The following is a 20,386-nucleotide window of genomic DNA, read 5'->3' on the forward strand; positions in this document are numbered from 1 at the left end:
CATAGAATATTAGTTAAGGTACTTAGGTCCCAGATACCTCTGAACTTTGAGATGCTCTATTTGGGGCATGTATTGTTCCTTGAACAGAAGGAAGATATAAAGTTGCTGCAGGCCCTCTTAGCGGCAAGTAAGAAATCAATCACTAGAAAATGGCTAAATCCAATTCCACCTACATTAGAAGATTGGTACGAAATTATCTTGGAAATATTTAAAATGGAAAAGTTGACCTACTCCCTGAGAACTCAAAAAGAAACATTTTATCAAATCTGGAATAAATGGATTGAATATATAACCCCAATGCGAGCAGACTTTAGATGACTCTCCTAATGATTTATATTGCTCTTCTCATCAACACAGTAATATTGCTAACGTAAGCACCCCTAGTCTAAATGTTTGTTGTTTTTTTTTGGAAAATAGAGAATTAACACAAGTAAAGGGAAAGATTTGGGAAAGGGATAAAAAAAAAATAAAAAAATTAAGTAAATAAGTACATAGGGATTGGATAATTATGTCTGCGGGCAGGAACAAGCACGAACAAATTGGGATATAAACACCTACAATGGTTGGTATATAGGCTTGTATGCAACATTTTGGACCAGTGGAAATGGTCCAGAAGGGTTGTATGGAAACTATTATTACCATTTTTCTTAACAACTAATTTCATTACTTAGCCTAATAGGTTAGATTTACCACAGTACATAATTATCTATTTAAATGTTTATTTTGCTTTTATATCATCTCAATGTGTACTTAAGAATGTATAAATAATTGTAGTTTTATACATATAAGAAAATGGAAAAGGTTATATGTGTGAAAAAAGTACATGATAATTGTGAACTCCTTATCCAAATAAAAATAAAATTAAAAAAAAAAATTAAAAAGTGAGGTAGTGTTCAAGGGTTCAATGTCCATTTAGGAATCGGATGGCAGAGGGGAAGAAGCTGTTCCTGAATCTCTGAGTGAGTGCCTTCAGGCTTCTGTACCTCCTACCTGATGGTAACAGTGAGAAAAGGACATGCCCTTGGTGCTGAAGGTCCTTAATAATGGACGCTGCCTTTCTGAGACACCTATCATGAATCCACACAGATTGTGAACTTCCGGTTAGGAAGTTGAGGATCCAATTGCAGAGGGAGGTACGGAGGCCCAGGCTCTGCAACTTCTCAATGAGGATTATGGGAATGATGGTGTTAACTGCTGAGCTATAGTAGATGGACAGCATCCTGACGCAGGTGTTTGTGTTGCCCAGATGGTCTAAGGCCATGTGAAGAGCCATTGAGATTGCATCTGCCGTTGACCTATTGTGGTAATAGGCAAATTGCAATGGGTCCAGTTCCTTGCTAAGGCGGGAGTATAGTCTTGTCATGACCAACCTCTCAAAGCATTTCATCACTGTAGATCTGAATGCTACCGGGCAATAGCCATTAAGGCATCCCATATTATTCTTCTTAGGCACTGGTATAATTGTTGCCTTTTTGAAACAACTGGGAACTTCCGCCCGTAGCAGTGAGAGGTAGAAAATGTCCTTGAATACACCCGGCAGTTGGTTGGCACAGGTTTTCAGAGCTTTACCAGGTACTTCATCAGGACCTTCCACCTTGCGAGGGTTCACTCTCTTTAAAGACAGCCTAACATCGGCCTCTGCAAACCCTGCCAGAGTTGTCGTACATCCAATGTAGTCTCCAACATCTTTGAAATTGTCTCTTCGCCCTTGAAATAGCCTTCCGCAAATCATACCTGGTTTTCTCATACAGGTCTGGGTTGTTAGACTTGAATGCCACAGACCTAGCAACTGCAGCATACTCATCCAGGTTCGAAGATGAATCCCTGAATACAGTCTATTCCACCGATTCAAAGCAGTCCTGTAGGTGCTCCTGTGCTTCCCTTGTCCATATCTTCTTGATCCTCACTACTGGTGCTGCAGTCTTCAGTCTCTGCCTGTACTCAGGGAGTAGAAGTACAGCCAGGTGATCAGACTTCCCAAAGTGAGGGCAAGACATAACACGGTAGGCATTCTTGATGGTGGTGTAACAATGGTCCAGTATGTTATTTCCTCTAGCACTGCAAGCAATCTGTTGAGGGTAATTGCTTAGTGATTTTTACAGACTGGCCTGGTAAAATCTCCCAAAATGATGGTGAAGGAGTTAGGGTGTGTTGTTTTGTGCATGTTTGATCCCATTGCTCAGATAGTCTGAAGCACAGGAAGGATGTGGAGGCTTTGCAAAGAGTGCAGAAGAGGTTTACCAGGATGCTCTCTGGATTAGAGGGCATGTGCTATTGGGAGAGGTTAACAAACTTACAGATTGTTTTCTCAGAAGCTCAAGGAGATCTAATAGAAGTTTATAAGATTATGAGGAGGTATTTAAGGTGAGAGGAGCTAAGATGAAATGAGATGCGTAGGGTGAATTATCCTTTTAAAAAAAAGAGAGAATGAAGTGTGCCTGGAATGCCAGGGGTAGTGATGGAGGCAAGTGTGATAGAAACATCAAGAACCTCTTAGATCAGCACATGAATGTGCAAAGAATGAAGGGGCACAGACATTGCACATGCAGAAGGGATTAGTTTAGTAAGACATTTAATTTTTAAGTTAATTATTTCAGCACAACATTACGAGACAGATGGCATTTTCCTGTAGGGCAAATTGCAAATCTGGGATTCTGAACTGGTTTGCCCATATAAAATAGAGTAAAGTTGGTTGGCTGGATCCTTAAGATTGTTATAGCCGGGCTGGTAATGGGGACAAGCTCCCACTACCTATTAAGCGCTCCCAATAGCGTGCACCTCAAATAGTCTCCGATAAAAGTCCAGTTCCTGACTTTCATGTGTGGCTTACCTACTAAGCCCGACAGAACTGTTTCTGCTGACAGGAGAAGGGGCAAAGGTGGGTTACTGGTGCCTTAAAACCAATCGCTTTGGGTAGATGGGCCTCTCCAATGCTGTATTGTTCAGAATTCTCACGTTACGGCAGGTTCAGATGGTTAATGAGAGGTTAGCACTGAACTCCCGGTTGTGAGACTCTCTCCTTGTAAGAAAGGGTCCCACCAAGTGAGTTCACTAAGACTCTCTCTCACTGCTCCCCCTCTGTGAGCTTGCACTCTGCAATCTACAAACCCCATTTCCAGAAAAGTTGGGATATTTTCCAAAATGCAATAAAAACAAAAATCTGTGATATGTTAATTCACATGAACCTTTATTTAACTGACAAAATTACAAAGAAAAGATTTTCAATAGTTTTACTGACCAACTTAATTGTATTTTGTAAACATACACAAATTTAGAATTTGATGGCTGCAACACACTCAACAAAAGTTGGGACAGAGTTAAAATAAGATTGAGAAGTGCACAGAATATTCAAGTAACACCGGTTTGGAAGACTCCACATTAAGCAGGCTAATTGGTAGCAGGTGAGGTATCATGACTGGGTATAAAAGTAGCGTCCATCAAAGGCTCAGCCTTTGCAAGCAAGGATGGGTCGTAGCTCACCCCTTTGTGCCAAAATTCGTGAGAGAATTGTTAGTCAGTTCAAAAGGAACATTTCTCAACACAAGATTGCAGAGAATTTAGGTCTTTCAACATCTACAGTACATAATATTGAGAAAAGATTCAGAAAATTCAGAGACATCTCAGTGCGTAAAGGGCAAGGTCGGAAACCACTGTTGAATGCGCGTGATCTTCGAGCCCTCAGGCGGCACTGCCTAAGAAACCGTCATGCTTCTGTGACAATTATAGCCACCTGGGCACGGGAGTACTTCAGAAAACCATTGTCACTCAACACAGTCCGTCGCTGCATCCAGAAATGCAACTTGAAACTGTATTACGCAAGGAGGAAGCCATACATCAACTCTACGCAGAAACGCCGGCGAGTTCTCTGGGCCCGAGCTCATCTCAGATGGACCGAAAGACTGTGGAACTGTGTGCTGTGGTCAGATGAGACCATATTTCAACTAGTTTTTGGAAAAAACAGGCGTTGAGTTTTCCGTGCCAAAGATGAAAACAACCATCCAGATTGATTATCAGCGAAAGGTGCAAAAGCCAGCATCTGTGATGGTATGGGGGTGCATCAGTGCCCACGGCATGGGTGAGCTGCATGTATGTGAAGGTACCATTGGCTCTGAGGCGTATATTAGGATTTTAGAGGGACATATGTTGCCATCAAGGCGACGTCTCTTCCCGGGACGTCCATGCTTATTTCAGCAGGACAATGCCAGACCACATTCTGCACGGGTTACAACAGCGTGGCTTTGTAGACACAGAGTGCATGTGCTTGACTGGCCTGCTGCCAGTCCAGATCTATCTCCTATTGAAAATGTATGGCGCATCATGAAGAGGAGAATCAGACAACAGAGGCCACGGACTGTTGAGCAGCTGAAGTCTTATATCAAGCAAGAATGGACAAAATTTCCAATTGCAAATCTACTACAAAATTAGTCTCCTCAGTTCCAAAACGATTAAAAAGTGTTATTAAAAGGAAAGGTGATGTAACACAATGGTAAACATGCCTCTGTCCCAACTTTTGTTGAGTGTTACAGCCATCAAATTCTAAATTTGTGTGTTTACAAAATACAATTAAGTTGGTAACTAAAACTACTGAAAATCTTTTCTTTGTACTTTTGTCAGTTAAATAAAGGTTCACGTGAATTAACATGTCACAGATTTTTGCTTTTATTGCATTTTGGAAAATATCCCAACTTTTCTGGAAATGGGGTTCGTATATTTTGTTTCTCCGAAGTAGAAAAGACAGCGAACACTAAAAATAACGCACTAAATTGGAAATGCAAGTGAATTACTGCCTTATCTACAACCTACTACAGACACTGCATCTGCCCTCCCCACCCCTCCCTCTCACTTTTCTGATAAAGGATCCCTGGTCTGAAATATTGACTGTTTTGCTCCCTACTATGCTGCTAAGTGCTTCCAGCATTTAGTATTAATTTACAAGTACAAACTTAATTGATTAAAGTCGTCATTATCATTATGTCCCATGTCTTATGACCATGATTATTCTTGGAAAATTTTTCTACAGGAGTGGTTTGCCATTGCCTTCTTCTGGGAAGTGTCTTTACAAGACGAGTGACCCCAACCGTTACTCTTCAGAGGTTGTCTGCCTGGTGTCAGTGGTCACATAATCAGGACTTGTAATATGCACCAGCTGCTCGTATGACCATCCACCACCTGCTCCCATGGCTTCACATGATCCTGATCGGGGGAGAAGGCTAAGCAGATGCTATACCTTGCTCAAGGGTGACCTGCATGCTAGCAGAGGGATGAAGCACCTTACACCTCCTTTAGCAGAGATCTATCTCCATCTCGCCACCCAACTCACACAAAATGCTGGAGGAACTCAGCAAGTCACGAAGCATCTATGGAAATGAATAAACAGTTGATGCTTTGGGCTGAGAGCCTCCATCAGGATTAAATTATTTGGGGAGCCTGCCCCATCCCGAGGATGCCCGAAAGCACTTTATATTCCCCACTGTGGGTATGATTGCTATTGAAATGTGGGAAATAATATGGACAGAATTAAATGCCAACAATATAAACAAATTATAAGGGTTGGGTTGGTACTAGAAAAAACAAAAGAAAGCATGTGGAGCTTAAATTTAATGCCTCATCTGAACAGTGAGTTAGAAGTCGTTCCTGAGCTTTGCATTGGAAACCCAATCTGGATTATTGCATTGTCTCTGGAGAGAGAAAGCAAAAATAGTACCCAAACTATGAGGGAAGTGGCCACTGTTAAGAAGGCAAATGGTCTGCTGGCCTTCATTAGTCAGGGGATTCAGTTCAAGAGCTGTCAGGTAGCGTTGCAACTCTTAAGATTCAGGTTAGATCACACTTGAAATATTGTGCTTAGTTTTGTGTTGAGACAATACAGAGGGGATTTACCAGAATGCTGCCTGGATTAAGAGCATGTCTTATGAGGTTAGGATGAGTGAGCTAGGGCTTATCACTTTAGAGTGAAGGGAGCTGAAAGGTGACTTGGTAGAGGTGTACTAAATGACAAGTGGTATAAATCAAGTGGACAGTCACAGACTTTTTCCCAGGGCGGAAAGAGCTGATATGAGGGAGCATATTTTAAGGTGCTTGAAGAGGTTATCAGAGGCAAGTTTTTTTTTAAATACGCAGGAGGTGACGGGCGTGTGGAACACCCTATGTGTCGTGGTGGAGGCAGAGATATTAGGAACATCTAAGAAACTCTTAGATAAGCACATAGATGAAAGAAAGGTAGAGGGCTATATAGGATGGAAATGTTCGATTGACCTTAGAGTAGGTTAAAAGGTCAGTATAACATCATGGGCTGATGGGCCTTTACTGTACTGTAATATTCTATGTTATTACACTGCAGGAGAATGTACTCAGAACACTGATCAACACATGATTATGTAAAAGGAGGAGGTTGTACTGCAAAATTGATTAATGTACCCACTATGTGGTACCCATTGCAGTATATCCTGTAAGGCTCTATGGGGTGGGGCAGGAGTGGTATAGTACTCCTCGCAGTCAACAGGAAAGATATGTAGACTAGGATTATGATAGTAGGGATTTCAACTTCCACAATATTAAAGGGAGTACTTTAATGTGAACAATGTGGAGGGTGAAATTTTACACGTGAAATGATGAGTTCAGGTGCAATGTAAGGGTTATGTGCCATGTCTTTCCATGAGTATGATTGTTCTTGGCAAATTTTTCTTCAGAAGCGGTTTGCTATTGGCTTCTTCTGAGCAGTGTCTTTACAAGACAGGTTACCCCAGCCATTATCAATACACTTCAGAGATTGTCTGCTGGGTGTCAGTGGTCACAAAACTAGGTCTTGTGAGATGCACCAGCTGTTCATGCGACCATCCACCACTTGTTCCCATAGCTTCACGTGCCCTGAGGCCAAACTGTTGCTACACCTTGCCCAAGGGTGACTTGCAGGCTAGTAAAGGGAAGGCGTGCCTTACACCTCCTTTGGTAGAGATGTACCATTATCATCTCAACCCCATTTCATGTGGAAAAGATTGATTAGATTTCAGAGTTTGTGCCTCTTAAGAAGAGCATAGAAAAAAAAATATGTTCTATACTTACGTATGTCAGTACGTTGTTCTAAAGGCAAAGGGTTGTTTGTTCGTGAGACGAGCTTTGTAAGGCAGGTTGCCGCCAGCAACTGTGAATATGATGACTGGAGAACAATAAGAGGAAGATTTTAGAAAACAAGCTATTTCTTAGACTTACATTACTGTCAAATGAACTGGTAATGTAGGAATATTGCTATTTTTTATAAAATACTTAACTTAAATTTGAAGAAACTGCAATTTTGGTGAGGTCCAGGTTATAGTTCCTAACAGCGCAAGATGAATTAAAGGCACATTTCTGTTCAAGGAGAAAAGGGAGACACTGCCTGGCGGAGCGGTCGGAGTAGCGTGAATCAAAGTAGAAGGGCTTTGGCTCATTGGGGCTTCGACAAGGTAAAGAGGCAAGTTACTTTCATATCTCTTTTTTCTTCTAACTTAAGAATAGTGGGTATGACTGCATGGCCAGTTTTCTGCTCTGGGTGTCAGATATGGGATATCTGGGAGACTTCCAGCCTCCCGGATGGCCACATGTGCACCAGGTGCATCGAGCTACAGCTCTTTAGAGACTGAGTTAGGAAACTGGAACTGCAGCTTGATGACCTTCAGCTTGTTCAGGAAAGTGAGGAGGTGATCAACAGGAGCTACAGGCAAGTAGTCACACGAGGGCCACAGAAGACAGAGAGGAGAGCGTCATGTAGTGGAGAGCACCCCTACAGCCATCCCCCCATAACAATAACTACTCCATTTTGAGAACTGTTGGGGGTGGGGGGGAGAAATGACCTACCTAGGGGAAGCAACAGTGGCCGTGCCTCTGGCACTGTCTAGCCCTGTGGCTCAGAAGGGTAGGGAACAGAAAAGGATGGCAGCAGTAATAGGAGACTCTATAGTTAGGGGGACAGATAGGCGATACTGTGGGCGTGAAAAAGAAACAAGGGTGATAGTTTGCCTCCCAGGTGCCAGGGTTCGTGATGTTTCTGAATGGGATCCACAATATCCTGAAATGGGAGGGTGAGCAGCCAGAGGTCAAGCACATTTTGGTTCCAACGACATAGGTAGAACTTGAAAGCAGAATACAGGGAGTTAGAAAGGAAGCTGAGAAGCAGGACCTCAAGGGTAGTAATCTCGGGATTGCTGCCTGTGCCACCCGACAGTGAGTAAAGGAATAAAATGAGGTGGCAGATAAATGCGTGGCTGAAGGATTGGAGCAGGGGGCAGAGATTCAGATTTCTGGATCATTGGGACCTCTTCAGGTGCAGGTGTGACAAAAAAGACAGGTTGCACTTGAAGTGCAGGGGAACTAATATCAGAGGAAGGTTTGCTAATGGTGTTGGGGAGGGTTTAAACTAGATTTGCAGGGGGGTGGGAACCAAATTGAAGAGGCAGTAGACAGGGTGGTTGGCGCAAAAATAGAGATAGCTTGTAGGGAGTTTGTGAGGAAGGATAGGTAGAGGATAGGGCAAAGATGCACTCTGCCTGATGGCTTGAGATGTGTTTATCTGAGTACAAGGAGTATCATAAACAATGTGGATGAACTTAGAACATGGATCAATATGTGGAACGATGATGCTGTGGTCATTTCAGAGACTTGGATGTCTCAGTGGCAGGAATGGCTGCTGAGTGTGTCAGGCTTCAGATGTTTCAAAAAGGACAGGGAGGGCAGCAAAAGAGGTAGGGGTATGGCATGGCTATCAAGGATAGTGTCGTGGCTGCAGAAAAGGAGGAAGTCATAGAGGGATTGTCTACCGAGTCAGTATGAAAATAGAAATCTACAGTACATTACAGGCCCTTCGGCCCACAATGTTGTGCCAACCATGTAAACTCTCTAGAAACTGCCTAGAAGTTCCCTACCGCATAGCCCTGTATTTTTATAAACTCCATGTACCTATTTAAGAGCCTCTTAAAAGACCCTATTCCATCTGCCTCTACCACTGTCGCTGGCAGTGCATTCCACGCACTCACTACTGAGTCAAAAAAGTCAGAAACAGGAAAGGGGCAATAACTCTACTGGCTTTTTTTTTATATACAAACCTCCTAATAGTAACAGAGACATTGAGCAGCAGATAGGGAGGCATATTCTGGAATGGTGCAATAATAACAGGGTTGTTGTAATGGGAGATTTTAACTTTCCTAATACTGAATGGCATCTCCTTAGGTCAAGCTGTACTTGATCTGGTATTGGGAAATGAATCTGATCAGGTGTCAGATCTCTCGGTGGGAGAGCATTTTGGAGCTAGTGATCACAACTCCATCTCTTTTACCATAGTGCTGGAGAGGGATAGGAGCAGAACATTTGGGAAAACATTAGTTGAAGTAGGGGGGAAATATGATGCTATTAAACAGGAACTTGGGAGCATAAATTGAGAGCAGATGTTCTCAAGGAAATGCATGGCAGAAATGTGACAAATGTTCAGGGAACATTTGCATGGAGTTCTGCATAGGTATGTTCTATTGAGGCAGGGAAATGTTGATAGGGTAAAAGAACCATGGTGTACAAAGGATGTAGAAAATCAAGTTAAGAAGAAAAGAAAAGCTTACAAAAGGTTCAAGTAACTAAGCACAGTAGGAGCTCAAGAAAATTACAAGAGTGCCAGGAAGGAGCTCAAGAATGAAATTAGAAGAGCTAGAAGGGGCCAGGAGAAGACTTGGCGAGCAGGATTAAGGAAAACACCAAGGCATTCTACAGGTATGTGAAGAGCAAGAGGATGAGCCTCATGAGAATAGGACCAATCAGGTGCGATAATGGAAGCATGTACAAGGAGTCGGAGGAGGTAGCGGAGGTACTTGATGAATACCTTGCTTTAGTATTCACCAGGGAAGACAATTGTGAGGATGACTTACAGCACACTAAAGCGCTTGAGCATATAGACATTAAGAAAGAGGATGTACTGGAGCTTTTGAAAAACATTAAGTTAGATAAGTCGCCAGCACCAGATGAGATATATCCCAGGCTACTGTGGGAAGTGAGGGAGGAGATTGCTGAGCCTCTGGTGATGATCTTCACATCATCAATAGGGACAGGATTGGAGGATTGCAAATGTTTTACCCTTGTTCAAGAAAGGGAATAGAGATAACCCTGGAAATTATAGACCAGTGAGTCTGACTTCAGTGTGGGCAAGTTGTTGAAGAAGACCCTGAGAGGTAGGATTTATGAGCATTTGGAGACATAATCTGATTAGGGATAGTCAGCAAGGCTTTGTCAAGGGCAGGTCATGCCTTACGAGCCTGATTGAATTCTTTGAGGATGTAACAAAACACACTGATGAAGGTGCAGCAGTGGACATAGGGTATATAGATTTCAGTGAGGCATTTGATAAGGTTCCCCATGCAAGGCTCATTCAGAAAATAAGGAGGCATGGGATCCAAGGAGACCTTGCTTTGTGGATCCAGAATTGGCTTGCCCACAGAAGTAGCTGAAGATGGTTCATATTCTGCATGGAGGCACACACACACACACACACACACACACAACAAATAAGTTCACAAAGTAGTATTTAAACTGAATGGAGTGCACAGCAAAGGAAAAACAGTTCACTGTTCTACTGACGAGACCACAGTGGTGGAAAGGTATTCATTAGACTCAAAGCCTGAGCGAAGAAGCTGCTATCCAGTCTGATAGTCTAATTCCTGATACTCATGTAGCTCCTCCCTGACAGTAGTGGGTCTAAGAGATTGTGGGATAGGTGGTAGGGATCTTCAACAATGCTTTGGATGGTTCTCATACAACACTCGCGGTAAATGTCACAAACAGTGGAGAGGGAGACCCCGCCGATCCTCTTGGCATTTTTTAATATTCTCTGTAGGGTCTTGTGGTACAATGCCTTGCAGCTTCTGTACCATATAATGATGCAGCCAGAAAGGACTATTTCGATGGTGCTCCTGTAGAAAGTTGTTAGAATGGGGACCAGGGAGCCTTGCACACTTCAATATCGTCAGAAAGTGTAGACACTGCTGTACCTTCTTGATTAATGAGATGTTGTAGGTCCAGGTTAGATACTGTTACGTGAACACCAAGGAACTTGGTGCTCTTCACTGTCTCTCCATGGTAGAGCTGTTAATGTGCAATGGAGTGCGGTCAACCTGTGTCTTCCTGAAGTCCACAATCACCTCTTTTGTCTTGTCCACATTGAGACTCAGGTTGTTGTTCTCACACCATATGGAAAGCCTCTCTACTTACTCTCTGTACACCAACCCATCATTGGTGCCAGTGGGGCCAAACACTGTTGTATCATTAGCAAATTTGATGCGGTTTGAGTTGGATCTGGCAGTGCAGGTGAGTCAGTAGCAGGCTGAGCATACAGCCCTGGGGAGCACCACTACTGGAGTTTGATGCAGCTTGAGATAGTGCTGCCAACTCCGACTGACTGGGGTCTTTCATCAAGAAGTCCCAGTTACAGAGAGGGGTGTTGAGTCAAAACCCTGAAAATGCTGAGAATCTACAACAAATACAGAAAATGATGGAGAACCACAGCAGGGCAGGCTGCATCTGTGGAGAGTTAGTTAATGCTCAGGCGAATGATGTTTCCTCAGAAGTTTATTTGACATCTTTACTAAAGTAACAAAAAGTACTCCCGTATTGAATGAGTAGTATTAATCAAAAGAAAGATTCTTTTATGACTTGAGAAGAAGCACCAGAGAAAATTAATGTGCATACAGCTCTTAGATAGGGAGATTTACTTCAGTGAGATAGACATAGCTATTTTCGGGACCGCTGAACAGATATGGCAGTAACCAACATCATTTAAGAAAATGGAAAACAAGCTGGAACCTCACAAATGTTAACCATCATGCCAGGTGAATTCTGTGATTCACAGAGGAAGTTAAACTGAATCAAACCATAGACAAAGCAAAAATGCACTGAATTATATTTTAAATCCAAATGATCAACAAGCAAATGGGTAGTAATTTGCAATTACCTACAATTTAGCAAATCAAAACACTGTTACAATCTTTCATCAATACACAATGAAAAAATACACAATGAACTCTAATGCTATCCTAACATTAATGTCTAATTTTCTTTTACATTTATATTCACACATACGAAGTCTGTAGGAACCTACATGTTGTATAAAAATTCTCGAGAGCCATTGATGAATTTGTTCCCGTCAATTGCATTATTAGGACCCTAACTGGAATGCAAGGTGACAGGGCAAGTGTGTTACTTGGAAAGCACCCAAATCAAGCAAGAAGGGTGATTAAAGAATGAAGATTTTATTTCCCATCAGTAAGGTGTGTGCATGTGTCTGTCTGGAGGGAGAGGTGGAGGTGGAGCTGAAGAGGAGGGACGGGAGGGAAGAGGGTAGGAAGGAGGAAGGTGCCCATGATTAAGATAGTCACAAATAAACAAAGGTGATTTCATGATCCAAGCTTAAGTAATTTTATGCATACCTTTTAAACTGTCCACAAACTACTCGAATAAGTACTCAGCAGTTGATGATACTTACACTTCCTCTCTCCAGGAGCAGTTGGCATTTGCTCAGGCAGTCTGGGCTATTGGTGAATTCAACCAGGGCCTTTTCTGCCTGTAATCGGGTGGACGTGTCAGTGGTTTCATAGAGTTGTTTACACAGTATCTCTAGCTGGGCTAAGCTCTGAAACAAAAAACATGTTGGTTATTAAAGAACAATGTAAACTGCAAGCAAGAGCACATTAATATCAAGTCAGTGAGGGGTCCATAGCAGAGGTTCACAAACTTTTTTATACCATTAAACAAGGGGTCCTATGTTGGGAACCCCTTGCTCTATAGAATTGCTGGACATAAAGCAAACAGATCTGGTATTTTCTGTGCCAGCACCAAGTGTCTCTGCTGATACAAACCAAATTATGAAAAAAAAAAGGAGAATCTGTTAGTGCCACGATGATTCTATCTCTAGTAATAATGAATTATGGGCACACTTCAACATCTGAGCTATATCATCACTGGGACTGTGTCCAAATACTCGTCACCTTTATCATCCTTCTTCCTTGGATCCATCTGTAAAAAACCAGCCCCAAGCTTAGTCAATGCTAACTTTCTGCCCCAGGAACTTGAGGCCAAGAAACAGATTTCAATTCAGATTCATTTATTTATAACATCAAAACATGCAGTGAAATATGTTGCGCTGTATGAAACAAGGCTGAGAAAATACCCTTGACACTGTATGCCAGGATATCTGCAAGATTCAAATTTAAGTGTTGTAGCGGTGTGCTACACACAGCGCTAGAATAACCACACGGAGTCGGTGAGTTAGAGTTGCGATGAAAGAGATCTATTCAAACTTCGCGGCCTGCTTTAAAGCCTTCCCGTTCCCGCCCTCCCTGGGGCGGGATTGCTGTGGGCAATGCATATTCCCAAACCCCTTCCGTGTGCGGGATTTTCCCCCTGCTGGTGAAGATGGCCTGGCGCCCTTTTTGGGGCCGGCCCTCTGCCTGCACGCACTGTTGTGAGCCGGTTCGTGTGTGCCAGAAAGTGGGTCGCCACATAACCCCACCCCCCCCGAACCGGCGATACCTCCCCCAATGTCCACAGTCTGGATCGGCCTCTGTTTGGGAGGTCTGCCCCTGCGCCGCGGTGCCTGAGCCTGGACCGGCTGCGCCAAGTCCACATGGGCCGGTTTGAGTCGGTCCACCGTGAAAACCTCCTCCCTCTCCCCAATGTCCAGCACGAACGTGGACCTGTTGTTCCTGATCACCTTTAATGGCCCCTCGTAGGGCCGCTGTAGCGGTGTCCGGTGTCCGCCCCGTCGTACAAAAAGAAACTTACAGTTCTGCAGGTCTTTGGGTACGCAGGTCGGGCTCTGTCCGTGCTGTGAAGTGGGGATGGGGGCCAGGTTACCGAGCCTCTCCCGTAGTCTATCCAGGACTGCTGTGGGTTCTTCCCCTTGCCCCCTTGGGGCTGGTATGAACTCTCCTGGGACTACCAGGGGTGCGCCGTACACCAACTCGGCCGATGAGGTGTGCAGATCCTCTTTGGGCGCCGTGCGGATTCCGAGCAGGACCCAGGGAAGCTCGTCCACCCAGTTAGGCCCCCTCCAGGCGGGCCATGAGAGCCGATTTCAGGTGACGGTGGAAGCGCTCCACTAGTCCGTTCAACTGTGGGTGGTAGGCAGTTGTGTGGTGTAGCTGCGATCCTAAAAGGTTGGCCATAGCCGACCACAGGCTGGAGGTGAACTGGGCGCCCCTGTCGGAGGTAATGTGGGCCGGTATCCCAAAGCGGGCTACCCAGGTTGCGATCAGTGCTCGGGCGCAGGATTCGGAGGTGGTGTCGGTGAGTGGGACTGCCTTTGGCCATCTGGTGAACCGGTCTATCATAGTTAGGAGGTACCGCACTCCTTGTGACACTGGCAGGGGCCCCACGATATCCACATGGATGTGGTTGAACCTCCGGCGGGTGGGTTCGAACTACTGTGGCGGAGCCTTGGTATGCCGCTGCACCTTGGCCGTTTGGCACTGCATGCACGTTTTGGCCCATTCACTGACCTGTTTACGCAGTCCATGCCACACGAACCTGTTGGCGACCAGCCGGACGGTTGTCCTGATGGAGGGGTGCGCTAAGTTGTGAATGGACTCGAAAACTTGCCGCCGCCAGGCTGCTGGGACGACGGGGCAGGGTTGGCTGGTAGCTACATCACATAGTAGGGTCCTCTCACCTGGGCCTACGGGGAGGTCTTGGAGCTGCAAACCGGAGACTGCAGTCCTGTAACTGGGGATCTCAGCGTCTGCCTGCTGTGCCTCTGCCAGCGCTGCATAGTCCACCCCCTGGGACAGAGCCTGTATGGTAGGTCTGGATAGTGCGTCCGCCACGACGTTGTTCTTTCCAGAGACATGCCGGATGTCTGTTGTGTACTCGGAGATGTAGGACAGATGTCACTGCTGGCGGGACGACCAGGGGTCGGACACCTTCATGAACGCAAAGGTAAGCGGTTTGTGGTCGGTGAACGCGGTGAAGCGCCTACCTTCTAAGTAGTACCTGAAATGTCGGATTGCCAGGTATAGTGCCAATAGCTCCCGGTCGAAAGCACTGTATTTGAGTTCGGGTGGTCGTAGGTGTTTGCTGAAGAACGCCAGGGGTTGCCAGCGACCCTCGATGAGTTGTTCCAGCACTCCACCGACTGCTGTGTTGGATGCGTCCACCGTGACGGCAGTAGGAACGTTGTTCTGGGGTGCACTAGCATCGCGGCGTTTGCCAAGGCTTCTTTGGTTTTAACGAAAGCGGTTGCAGCCTCTTCGTCCCAGGTAATGTCCTTGCCCTTACCCGACATTAGAGTGAACAGGGGGCGCATGGTTCGGGCTGCTGAGGGGAGGAAACGGTGGTAGAAATTCACCATACCCACGAATTCCTGCAGGCCTTTGATTGTGTTGGGTCGGGGGAAGTTGCGGACCGCGTCTACCTTGGCGGGCAGCGGGGTTGCCCCGTCTTTAGTAATCCTGTGGCCCATGAAGTCGATGGTGTCGAGTCTGAACTGGCATTTGGCTGGGTTGATTGTAAGGCCGAACTCGCTCAGGCGGGAGTAGAGCTGGCGGAGGTGGGACAGATGCTCCTGCCGACTACTGCTTGCTATGAGGATGTCATCCAAATAGATGAATACAAAGTCCATGTCACGTCCCACCGCGTCCATTAGCCGCTGGAAAGTCTGTGCAGCATTCTTTAGACCAAACGGCATTCAGAGGAATTCAAAAAGTCCGAACGGGGTGATGAGTGCTGTTTTGGGGATGTCGTCCAGATGTACTGGGATTTGATGGTATCCTCGGACGAGGTCTACCTTGGAAAAGATCCTTGCGCCGTGTAGGTTTGCTGCGAAGTCTTGAATGTGCGGCACAGGGTAGCGGTCTGGCGTTGTAGCCTCGTTAAGTCTGCGGTAGTCACCGCATGGTCTCCAGCCCCCCCATTGCCTTGGGCACCATGTGAAGGGGGGAGGCCCATGGGCTGTCGGACCGTCGTATGATCCCCAATTCCTCCATCTTCTTGAACTCCTCCTTCGCCAGTCGGAGCTTGTCCAGAGGAAGCCTTCGAGCACAGGCGTGGAGGGGTGGTCCCTGGGTAGGGATGTGGTGCTGTACTCCGTGTCTGGGCATGGCTGCCGTGAACTGCGGTGTCAGTACTGATGGGAAATCCACCAGGACCCTGGTGAATTCGTCGTCGGACAGCGTGATGGAGTCCAGGTGTGGGGCTGGCAACTGTGCTTCACCCAGGGAGAACATTTGAAAAGTCTTGGCGTGGACTAATCGCTTCCCTTGCAGGTCGACCAGCAGGCTGTGGGCTCGTAGAAAATCCGCCCCCAGGAGTGGTTGGGCCATGGCGGCCAGTGTGAAGTCCCACGTGAACCGGCTGGAGCTGAACTGTAGTCGCACCGTGCGGGTGCCGTAGGTTCGTATTGTGCTGCCATTTGCGGCCCTCAGGGTGGGTCCCGGTTCTCTGTTGCGGGTATCATAACTCGTTGGAGGTAAGACGCTGATCTCCGCTCCGGTGTCAACCAAAAAACGGCGTCCCGACTGCTTGTCCCAGACATACAGGAGGCTGTCCTGATGGCCAGTCGATGTAGCCATCAGCAGCGGCTGGCCCTGGCGTTTCCCGGGAATTTGCAGGGTGGTCTGCAGCGGTGGGCCTCCGTGCCCCACCGCTGGTGGTAGAAACACCATTGTTCGTTGGGCTCCTCACTCCCGTCGCCGGGTTTTGTAGGCTCTGCTGCCAGGCCTGGTCTGGTCTGTCGTTGGGCACGCGGTTTGGTGATCTGTGCGACGGACGCCCCTCTCTCTTTCCTGGCATTCCACAGCACATCTGCTCCGGCCGCCACCTCCCGGGGGTTGCTGAAATCTGCGTCAGACAGCAGCAGGCATATGTCCTCGGGCAGTTGCTCTAGGAACGCCTGCTCAAACATGAGGCAGGGTTTGTGTCCTTCAGTCAGGGCCAGCATCTCGTTCATTAATGCTGATGGCAGCCTGTCTCCCAAACCATCCAGGTGCATTAAGCAGCGTGCTCGTTCGCGCCGTGAGAGTCCGAAAGTCCTTATGAGCAGGGCTTTGAATGCTGTGTATTTGCCGTTCTCCGGGGGCGACTGTATAAACTCCTCAACTTGTGCAGCTGTCTCCTGGTCGAGGGAGCTCAGCACGTAGTAGTAGCGAGTGGACTCCGAGGTTATCTGCCGAATGTGGAATTGAGCTTCTGCTTGTTCGAACCATAAATGGGGTCGCAGTGTCCAGAAGCTTGGCAGTTTTAACGAAACTGCGTGAACAGATGCGGCGTCGGTCATCTCTGATCCAAATATCGTTTGGGCCGTCGGGGTCACCAACTGTAGCGGTGTGCTACACACAGCGCTAGAATAACCACACGGAGTCGGTGAGTTAGAGTTGCGATGAAAGAGATTTATTCAAACTTCGCGGCCTGCTTTAAAGCCTTCCCTGTGGGGAATGCATATTCCCAGACCCTTTCCGCGCGCGGGATTTTCCCCCTGCTGGTGAAGATGGCCTGGCGCCCTTTTTGGGGCCAACCCTCTGCCTGCACGCACTGTTGTGAGCCGGTTCGTGTCTGCCAGAAAGTGGGTCGCCACAGTGTCATTCAATCATACAAGCATACAGCCAACTAAAATAGCGTTCCTCTAGGGCCACGCTGCAAAACACATTACCAACGGCACACAGCACATACCACATAGCACAAGTAGCACATATGGTTACAATTTCAGAAAAACATACAGTCACAAAAAACAAAAATAAATAACTCAAGGCCCTGAGTGGCATGACTGTACAATTGACGGTAAGTTGTCCTGGTCCAGTTTATTCTTCCACCAAGTGAGCACTGGAGAGAAGCACCAACAGGAGGAGCCAGCCCCCAGATTCCAGCTCTCCCACACTGCCTCGACATCTCCCCTCCTGGTCAGCTGAACAGGTTTTGGCCTAGTCCTTGGCACTACAGCTTCCCATTGTCTGTCTCACCAATGTAACAGGGAACTGGATTTGCAATATTCTACATCACCAATATCCAGGACAATCACTCCATAAAATCATCCAAGACAATCACTCACACTGTGCACCATCCAACGGTACAGGACAAGTCCAGGCAACAACACAACGGTACACAGTAAGTCCAAATCCCTCGCTATCAAGCAACTCAACAATGGGATAGTCCTGCCATACTTATATGTTCCTAGCACCCAGCAGTGACTTGTGATCATAAAAAAGTTATACAAGACGAACAAATGCATCTTTGATTGGATCCAGAGTGACTGCAGCGGCCAGGCAAGCCACCATCTTATGGATGTAAGATCCAAACCTGAGCATATATTCACTCTGAAGCAACGGTGTGATACTGATTTTTTCCCCCTGGAGGATGCTCAGGGAGTGTTGCACTTGGGAGTTCAGGTGATACAATAAAGAAAAATCCCAAATATTTTATCAAATGGACACACACAATCTCCCACAATCATTCCCTTAGGCACCACCACTACTTTATCATTTGCTGTAGTCACCTTACATACAGACACTGCTGTACTACCTAGTGCCACTTTATAGACATAATGTGTGTGTGCATCTGTTAACCTCTTGAGACCATGGATTTGCACCTTGGAAGGTTTCCAGGGCGCAGGCCTGGGCAAGGTTGTATGGAAGACCTGCAGTTGCCCATGCTGCAAGTCTCCCCTCTCCACGCCACCGATGTTGTCCAAGGGAAGGGCATTAGGACCCATACAGCTTGGCACCAATGTCGTCGCAGAGAAATGTGTGGTTAAGTGCCTTGCTCAAGGACACAACAAACTGCCTCAGCTGAGGCTCAAACTAGCAACCTTCAGATCACTAGACCAACACCTTAACCAACTGGCCACGCGCCAACACTAATCTATGTACATACTCTATCTTAAGCTATGTATATTTATTGTGTTGTCCATTTTATGCTGCTATGATCTGGAGTAACCATTATTTTATTCTAATTTACACTTGTGTACTGTAAATGGGAGTGATGTATTAGCTTGGATTGATGATTGGTTAACTAATAGAGAGCAGAGAGTTGGGACACATGGGTGTTACTCTGGTTGGCAATTAGTGGTGAATGGTTTGCCACAGGGGTCGGTGCTGGGCCCGCAGCTGTTCACGATATACATTAACGATCTGGAAGAGGGGACCAAGTGTAATGTATCTAAGTTTGCTGAAGATACTAAATTGTGTGGAAAAGCAAATTTTGCAGAAGATACAGAGAGTCTGAAGAGAGATATAGATAGGATAAGTGAGTGGGCAAGGGTCTGACAGATGGAATACAATGTTGGTAAATGCAAAGTCATCCACAACTATTACTTAAATGGTAAAAAAAATTGCAGCATGCTGCTGTGCAGAGGGAATACTTGTGCATGAATCACAAAAGGTTGGTTTGCAGGTGCAGCAAGCTATCAAGAAGGCAAATGGGATGTTGGCCTTCATTGCTGGAGGGACTGAATTTAAGAGCAGGAAGATTATGCTGCAACTGTGCAGGGTACTGGTGAGGCCGCACCTGGAGTACAGAGCGCGCCCTGTGTGGTGGGGTCCCTGACAATGAATGCTGCTTTCCTGTGACAGTGTTCCACTTTACCCACCATATCTACTACTTGTTGTAGGATTTTCTATTCAAGGACACTGTTTTCCATACCGGGCTGTAATGCAGGATGCAGCCAGTCAGTACGCTCTCCACCACATATCTACTGAAGTTTTTCATTTTTAGATGTCATGCCGTATCTCTGAAAACCCTTAAGGAAGTAGAGGCACACAGGTGCTTTCTTCATAATTACACTTACGTGCTGAGCCCAGGACAGGTTGTCCAAAATAATAAGACTGAAAATTTTAAAGTTGCTGACCCTCTCCACCTCAAATCCTCCAATGAGGACTGGCTCATGACCTCTGGTTTCCTTCTTCTGAAGGCAATAAAGCTCCTCGGTCTTGCTGACGTTGAGAAAGAGGTTGTTGTTGTGGCATCACTCAGCTAGATCTCCCTTTCAATCTCCCTCCTACATGCTGATTCATTACCGCTTTTGATATGGCTTATGGCATTGGGGTCGTCAGCAAACGTGAAAATGGCATTAGAGCTGTGCTTAGCCGCACAGTCATAAACGTAAAGTGAGTAGAGAAGGGGGCAAGCACACTGACTTGTGGTGCACCTGAGCTTATGGAGATGGTGGATGAGATGTTGTTGCCAATCCAGACTTACTAATGTGGAAATCAAGGATCCAGAATCAGAATCAGGTTTATTATCATCTGCATGTGTTGTGAAATCTGTTAACTTAGCAGCAGCAGTTCAATGCAGAGCATAATATAGAGAAAAACAAAACAAAATAAAAATAATAATAGTAAATAATAAATCAATTACAGTGTATGGATATTGAATAGATTAAAAATTGTGCAAA

At 46.0% G+C, this 20,386-nt stretch overlaps 1 protein-coding gene across 1 annotated transcript in view; it reads right to left on the minus strand.

Annotated features, from left to right (window-relative positions):
- xpo7 (exportin 7) overlaps positions 1 to 20,386 on the minus strand; it is a 182,787-nt gene that overhangs the window by 135,261 nt on the left and 27,140 nt on the right. The window contains exons 2-3 of the mRNA XM_063057234.1: positions 12,494 to 12,640; positions 7,063 to 7,156 (exon numbers count right to left, since the gene is read on the minus strand). Coding sequence (XP_062913304.1) covers positions 7,063 to 7,156; positions 12,494 to 12,640 — 241 coding nt within the window. The remainder of the gene's footprint in view (positions 1 to 7,062; positions 7,157 to 12,493; positions 12,641 to 20,386) is intronic.

Source organism: Mobula hypostoma, chromosome 8, assembly GCF_963921235.1.
Source record: "Mobula hypostoma chromosome 8, sMobHyp1.1, whole genome shotgun sequence".
NCBI classification, from domain to species: Eukaryota; Metazoa; Chordata; class Chondrichthyes; order Myliobatiformes; family Myliobatidae; genus Mobula; species Mobula hypostoma.